General features: G+C 39.9%; 2 protein-coding genes across 2 annotated transcripts; both read right to left on the bottom strand.

Moving 5' to 3' along the window:
• Window positions 1–523: 523 nt before the first annotated feature.
• LOC119981860 lies at window positions 524–3448 on the bottom strand. The gene is made up of 2 exons (XM_038825002.1): window positions 3144–3448; window positions 524–2739 (listed from the first exon to the last, which is right to left on the bottom strand). Exon 2 carries the CDS (start codon window positions 2591–2593, stop codon window positions 1796–1798), a length of 798 nt encoding a protein of 265 aa, XP_038680930.1. The 5' UTR covers window positions 2594–2739; window positions 3144–3448; the 3' UTR covers window positions 524–1795.
• Window positions 3449–6755: 3307 nt separating this feature from the next.
• On the bottom strand, window positions 6756–7674 carry LOC120009574. Its single transcript, XM_038860220.1, has 2 exons — window positions 7521–7674; window positions 6756–7417 (listed from the first exon to the last, which is right to left on the bottom strand). The coding sequence occupies exons 1-2, from the start codon at window positions 7672–7674 to the stop codon at window positions 6756–6758; spliced, it is 816 nt and encodes a 271-aa protein (XP_038716148.1).
• Window positions 7675–7740: the final 66 nt, after the last annotated feature.

The following is a 7740-nucleotide window of genomic DNA, read 5'->3' as shown; positions in this document are numbered from 1 at the left end:
ACTAATTCAGAATGATGATTGTTTGTGATTTCAAAAAAGCAAAGAAAATAAGAAAATCGCAACTTGTCAAGCTTGGTTGTAAACAATTTGATAAAAGCACTAGGACGATGAATCCATCTTAATAATTCTCTCTAGTTGTTTCTCACCTTACCCTTAATCCACTCAATTGATGTTGTTGGCGAATTCACTAAGACGTGAATTACCTATGGTATCTAGGCTAATTCGTTTAACTTAACATGCAATTTGGTTATGGTATTGAACTCAAATATGAACATGCAAGATGTCCTTAAGTGCAAGAATCCCTTAATATGCCATGTAAACCCTAGGAGTATGGTATCTACCCTAAGTGTCTTCAATTTCTAATCTCTAGAAGCTGGTCCCAAATCCCGTATGGTATCTATTTGAATTTGCAACAGATTACTTATTTGAAAACCTAGTTGGTGATCAGTCAGTCATCTAAGCATTCAAACAGTATAACATGGTGATTAAAATCCAACATCAAAAGAGTAATTAAGAATAAAAGCAATAACAACTAGAGTATCATATTAAAACTTCATCATGTCCTAGCAAAAATATTTAGTTACACATCACCATAGATGAAAGCACCACAGATGAAAGCTCAAGGAAAAACATGAAAAGTCTAAGATTGCACCAAGGTAGAACTGACGGCTGTCTTCGAAGAATTCCTCCCAATCTCTGTGTGTCCTCTGTCTCTATGAAGGCCTCCTTAAATATCCTTCTCCAACCCTTACTTTGCTTCCCACGTTACTGAATTTCTAAGGAAACTCTTCAGTCAACCTTAGTTTCCTCAATAACAAACAATTGAGGGAAGGTCTGCATCCTACGTTAAAATAGATTGCTAAATAGCTGTCTTTCTTACTAATTCTGACCATGTTTCACTAATTGGAAAAATCCCTGAAAATATGCAATTCAAAGCTTAACATCCTGGCTCTCCAAAGCTATCTCCCGTGCCTCTAACAAAAATCTGAGGAACCTTCTAGACCCAATTCTTCACAGGCAGCACAGTCTTGGTGATTTCGCACTTCAGCTAACCTTTGTTTCAAAATCTGGGTTAATTGGCTCCACGAAAATTTCTGAAAATATTCTCCAAGAAACTTCAAGGTCTTCACTTTGTTTTCCAATTGACGATTCTTCAAAATACTCAAAATTGGCTGTTTTTCACCAAAAACCATCCAATTGTTCCAAATAGCTGAAAATACGAAAAACAAAGTATTAAGTCCTTTTTAAAGCCAATTTCCCAGCAAAAACATGTTTAAGAAGTATTAAAATGTAATAATATATGAGCTTATCAAATACCCCCAAACCTAGTTTTTGCTAGTCCTCGAGCAAAGAAAATAAATCAAACAAATTAAAAAAACCTAACTCACTTTCGTAAAATTCACAGTTGCATTCAGCGTATGCAACAAGCCTTTAAACCCCTAGGTGTCCCTAGTGGACGAGTTATAGTCTCGTGAGAGTTTACCAGAACGACACCCACAAATATCTTTTTTTTTTCTTTTTTGTTTTTTTTTTAAAAGGTTACCCACCCCCCCACACCTAAACCGTGCATTGTCCGCAATGAACCATAACAGAATCGCAGACAAAACATAATGTAAAGGGAGGAATGGTACAACCTAACTCCGACAATGTAGAGATGAAGGTGAAGAAACTCAATCGCTGCTCGGGCGATTATTCGTATTCCGAGGTTCTTACAGTCGAGCGAGAATGGCTTGCTGGTTCAGGAGAATCTGTTGTTGACCTTCTCCCAATGTCTTGAGTCGCATGAGAATGTCACTCACATAAGGCGGAATGTCTGGTACAGGGGCATTGTGGGTGTAGCAGCTGGTATGGCAGTCTCCTCTGCCACTGGATCAGGTCCTCGAGTTGATCGCATATGTATTATGTTGGATTTGAATTGTGACTCCTCAAACATGACTGGCTCATATTCTTGGACTGGAGTAGGAGTCGGCAGGGACACTCCCAAATGGACAAGTAATCTGGTTATCAATCGAGGGAAATAAAGTTTACCCTTCTCGGTTGTTGCCGTTCTAGCAACCTTGCTATGAATTTTCTGAATACTGTCAAGGTAAACTTCTCTAAGATTGAACCAAATGTCTTTGTAGATGTAGTACAAGATAGATAGATATGGTTGATGACGCTCCTGCCCATGACCAATAGGACAAAGATTATGGCGAAGTAATGAATCCATGAGCCACATGTCTGGAGGTAAGTGAGCTCTCCTACTACCCAATCCATTCTTCGTACGGCAACCCCCACACATGTCTTGGATCATCTCTTCAGTGGAAACTTCGCGTGGAGGGCCAAAACCAGTCTTGTGAGAATAGTCAGGTAGTACCCCTAAGCATAGGCAAATGTCTTTTGTAGTGAATTTCACCTCCTTGCCGCCTATGCGCACCATATATAAATCAGTTGTCGTATCCTTATTACCAGCTTGTGGTAATTTTGTGAATGTCTGATAAAATGTGCGTACTAAACGAGGATAGACAGGACATTGGTCATATGGGTCTTGTTCGTTGAGAAAGCTCATCCCATGTGTAAGTAAAAAAGGTAGAGCCCAGCGGCCTTCGTTCATTTGTAGAATTACTGGATCAATCGTCAACTCAGGGATGATTTCTGCATTGTGGAAAGAGGATTTGGTAGATTTTCCGGTGAGAGAGGTCTACTACTATTGTGGTGCTGAAGGTGCAGCGGCATTCCGGCGCCGTTTAGACATAGCACCTAAAAAAATTTATGTCCATTAATGTAACTAAATAATCAGTTTAGGTAAGTGACAAGCAACATGAATTGTTCTTCCTCACACAGACATCACAGTCAGCACAATGTATGACCCACAATGCAAAATTTTTATTATATTGGCATTTCCACGAACACGTTATGGGCATACAAGAAAATGCAGGGTCTGCTGCACAAAATAGGAGCAAGGCACCATCAATAGTATATATGCAACTATGCAAACAGACACCTAATCTCCGATTAGTCCTGAATTTGAAGCACACGGAACCATTATTTCTTCAAAACAAAACGGCACAACAAGTGCTTACGGTAAGGAAGCAAGAAAGTAGGACACTGGTTCGTGATAAAGACAATACAACTAGTTTAGAGAGAGAGAAGTCGACACATACCTGAAGGTAGAATGACCTTCTAACAAAAAACAACGAAAGAAACTCGTGGCAAAGTAAAGGCTCTTAAGGTATGAAGAGTGACCTGACTGTGAGAGAGACTGAGTGTTATGTGTGTGCACTGATGTTTAACTTGACACAATTTAAACCCTCTCGAAAGCCCTATTGTGATTGTTTAGCTCGAGCTAAATTTTCATTATTGCACCATGTCTCAAAAATGACTCGAGCTAATTGTTGCAGTTGACTCAGCATCACAAGTAATACCCAATACCTTACAAATCCATAGGCTCGCCTTAGGACCATAACAAAGAAGAACCTGCAACACCCCAAACTTAACATGTCAGAGTCTCAAAAAAAACTAAAATAAAATAAAAATTAAAAAAATTGAAAACAGAAGAAAGAAATTGGGTTGCCTCCCAAAAGCCCTGGATTTATAGTCCACAACCGGACTCTGATCACGAGACTAAGTGGAATTAGTTGGCTCACTCAAGTGGAGAGAGGACTTTTCTGCTTCAAAATTTCCAGGGGTTTCAAGATACGGCTTCAAACGATGGTCGTTTACTTTGAAGATTGTCCCGTCTTTTATATTCTGAATTTCAACAGCTCCATGGGGTAATACCTGCACAACAAGAAAAGGGCCATACCATCGCGACTTGAGTTTTCCCGAAAAAAGACGTAGTCGTGAATTGAACAGCAACACCTTTTGTCTAGGTAGAAATTCTTTGCGAATGATGATCTTATCATGAAAGTGCTTAGTTCTCTCCTTATAAATATTTGCATTCTCGTACGCATCATTGCGAATTTCCTCCAGTACGTTGAGCTGTAGTTGCCTCTTCTCCCCAGTAGCTTGGTATTCAAAATTGAGTTTCTTGATGGCCCAGAAAAGCTCTATGTTCTAGCTCAATCGGTAAATGACATGCTTTCCCATACACTAACCGAAAAGGGGACATCCCAATAGGTGTTTTGTATGCTGTCTGATAAGCCCACAAGGCGTCATGAAGCTTCGTAGACCAATCCTTGCGTGAACCATTCACTCTTTTTTCCAAAATCCGTTTGATTTCCCTATTCGAAACTTCAACTTGTCCACTTGTTTGGGGATGATATGACGTCGCGACTTTGTGCAAGATGTTATATTTGGATAATAGAGACTTGAAGGCCTTGTTGACAAAGTGTCGTCCGCCATCACTAATAATTGCACGAGGAGTACCAAATCTTGGAAAAATGATGCCTTGTAAAAACCTTAATACAACCTTGTGATCATTAGTTGGGGCGGCCACTGCTTCTACCCATTTTGAGACGTATTCAACAGCAACTAATATGTATTGATTCCCCCACGATGAAGGGAAAGGTCCCATAAAATCCATACCCCATATATCAAACAATTCAACTACTAAAATACCATGTTGAGGCATTTCATTGCGACGTGATAAATTGCCAGCTCGTTGACAATTATCACAAGTGGTACACCATTGATGAGCATCCTTAAATAAGGAAGGCCAATAAAACCCACTCTGTAGTACTTTGTCCGCTGTCCTCCTTGGTCCAAAGTGACCTCCACACGCATGATGATGAGAAAACTCTAGCACGCTACTTTGTTCAGTGGTTGGTACACACCTTCGAATTATTTGGTCAGCACAATACTTATACAAGTATGGGTCATCCCAAAAGTAGAACTTCACATCAGGCAAAAAAAAATTTTCTTTGCTGAGTGCTCAGATTGGGTGGTAACCTTCCACTAGCCAAGTAGTTGGCGATATCTGCGTACCATGGTGTTTCATGTTGAAGGACAAACAATTGCTCATCAGGAAAATTTTCATTCAAAGGTAAGGTATCCTTTTCTTCATTGTGAGTGAGTCGTGATAAGTGCTCTGCCACTACATTCTCAGCACCTTTCTTGTCTCTCAACTCTAAGTCAAATTCTTGCAACAACAACACCCATCTAAGAAGTCTTGGCTTGGCATCTTTCTTAGTCATAAGGTATCTTAATGCTGCATGATCGGTGTACACGATAACCTTAGACCCAATTAAATAGGACCGAAACTTCTCTAATGCGAAGACCACAGCAAGCATTTCTTTTTCAGTTGTGGAATAATTTTGTTGGGCATCATTCAAAGTTCTGGATGCATAATAGATCACTTGCGGTAGCTTGTCTTTCCTTTGGCCTAGCACAGCACCTACTGCAAAATCACTAACATCACACATTAGTTCAAACAGCAAGTTCCAATCTGGAACTGTGATAATAGGGGCTGAAATAAGGAGTTGTTTAAGAGTGTGAAATGCGTGCAAACAGGACTGATCAAACTCAAACTTTGTATCTTTGGCCAACAAATTTGACAATGGTATACTGAGTGTAGAGAAGTCCTTGATAAACCGCCGATAAAATCCAGCGTGGCCAAGGAAAGAACAGACATCTTTTACCGAGGTTAGCGGTGGTAAACCAACGATCACATCAATTTTTGCCTTGTCCACTTCGATTCCTTTGCTGGAAATCAAATGTCCTAACACAATACCATGCCTAACCATAAAATTAAAATTTTCCCAATTCAAAACAAGGTTAGTATCTATGCATCTTTCCAACACCAAAGTTAGATTTTGTAAGCAATCGTCAAAGGAGGAACCAAATACAGAAAAATCATCCATAAAAACCTCTATTATGCGTTCAACCATGTCCGAGAAAATACTGAGCATGCAGCGTTGAATTGTGGCTGGCGCGTTACACAATCCAAATGGCATCCGTCGGAATGCAAATGTGCCAAATGGGCAAGTGAATGTTGTCTTCTCCTGATCTTCCAGTGCGATGGCAATTTGATTATAACCTGAATAACCATCCAAAAAACAATAATGTGAGTGACCAGCTAATCGTTCTAACATTTCATCAATGAAAGGAAGGGGAAAATGATCTTTTCGAGTGAAAGAATTCAACTTCCTGTAATCGATACACACTCTCCAGCCAGTTGCTTTTCAGGTAGGCACCAATTCCTTATTTTCGCTTTCGACCACCGTGATCCCAGATTTTTTTGGAACCACTTGCGTTGGACTTACCCATGGACTGTCTGAGATAGGATAAATTACCCCAACATCAAGAAGCTTCAAAACTTCGGTTCGCACAACTTCCTTCATGATCGGATTCAACCTTCGCTGTGCATCAATTGTTGGTTTTGCATTTTCCTCCAGATAAATTCTATGCATGCACATGGAGGGACTTATACCTTGTATGTCTACTATAGTCCACCCGATTGCCTCTTTGTGCTCTCTAATGACCCTCAATAATTTTTCTTCTTCAGTAGCACTCAAATCAGAAGCGATAATTATGGGCAGAGTCTCTACATCTCCAAGGAATGCATATTTCAGATGAGTTGGCAGTGGTTTAAGTTCCAGCTTTGGGGCTTGCTGAATAGACGGTATTGCTCGTGGGATAGGCGGAGCAGAATTTAACACAGCCACCACGCCTGACATGTCATCAGCTGTAGCTCGAGTCAAATCCGGATGCTCAATACTGGTTTTTAATTCATCATTACCAGCTTCAGTGATGAATTTGCTATGTATAAGCTGCTCGATTATGTCCAGTCGGTTGCACCCCTCTATGTCCATTGGGTTCTTCATGGCTTCAAATACTCAAAATTCCACTGATTCTCCTTCAACATTCATTGTCAATAGCCCCTTTTTTACATCAATTATCGTTCCAGCAGTGGCCAAAAATGATCTTCCCATAATTATGGGAATATCTCGATCTTCTTCCATATCCAAGATAATAAAGTCTGCTGGTAGCAAGAATCGATCCACTTTAATTAAAATATCTTCAATAATCCCAAGTGGGAATTTGATGGACCGATCTGCAAGTTGTAAGCTTATTGATGTTGGTTGCATCTTTCCGACACCAAGTTGCTGAAACACAGATAATGGCATTAAGTTAATACTAGCACCTAAATCAATTAAAGCTTTTTCAAATTGTAAATTGCCAAAAACACAAGGGATTGTAAAACTCCCTGGATCTTTCAACTTTGGAGGCAATTTGTTGAGGAGAACAGCACTACACTCTTCGGATAGCATCACTTTCTCATGTTCCATGAACCTCTTTTTGTTAGTGCAAATATCTTTGAGGAATTTGGCATAAGATGGTACTTGTTTGATTGCATCTAACAATGGAATGTTTATATGAACTTTCTTGAACAACTCCATGATATCCAGCATGTGTCTATCCTTCTTTTGCTTCTGAAACTGTTGAGGGAAAGGCAGAGGAGGTACGTAAACTCTCTCCTTTAATGGTGCTTCAAGTGCTATAATAGGAGAAGTTCTTCAGCCAACTTTGGTTCTCTCTTCCTTCGACAGATGGTAATTTTGCTGTTGTATCCTCAGTTGTTGTAATCTCCATATTATCACCAGGATCCTCATCTCTTCGATCATTTGGCTTTCCACTATGTAAGGTTTTAATTGCCTTTGCTTGTTCTCTCCCTCTTGGATTTGCTTCAGGTTGACTAGGGAATTCACCCTGCTTCTTCTCACTCACGACATTAGCTAACTGTCTTATCTGCATTTCAAGTTTCTGAATTGAAGCCTGTGTAACTTACATGAATTGGGCAAGTACATCTTCAATTGGAGA

This window comes from Tripterygium wilfordii, chromosome 2 (assembly GCF_013401445.1).
Source record: "Tripterygium wilfordii isolate XIE 37 chromosome 2, ASM1340144v1, whole genome shotgun sequence".
In the NCBI taxonomy this organism is placed as follows: Eukaryota; Viridiplantae; Streptophyta; class Magnoliopsida; order Celastrales; family Celastraceae; genus Tripterygium; species Tripterygium wilfordii.
The sequence above is the reverse complement of the archived record's forward strand: the minus strand, read 5'-3'. Positions and strand labels throughout refer to the sequence as shown.

Bases quoted from the DNA above. Each gene is read 5' to 3' on its own strand.
- LOC119981860 (XM_038825002.1), bottom strand. From the start codon at position 2,593: ATGAACGAAGGCCGCTGGGCTCTACCTTTTTTACTTACACATGGGATG.
- LOC120009574 (XM_038860220.1), bottom strand. From the start codon at position 7,674: ATGCAGATAAGACAGTTAGCTAATGTCGTGAGTGAGAAGAAGCAGGGT. The intron at 7,418-7,520 runs GTGATAATATGG...CTCCTATTATAG, and splicing joins TCGAAGAGATGAGGATCCTG to CACTTGAAGCACCATTAAAG.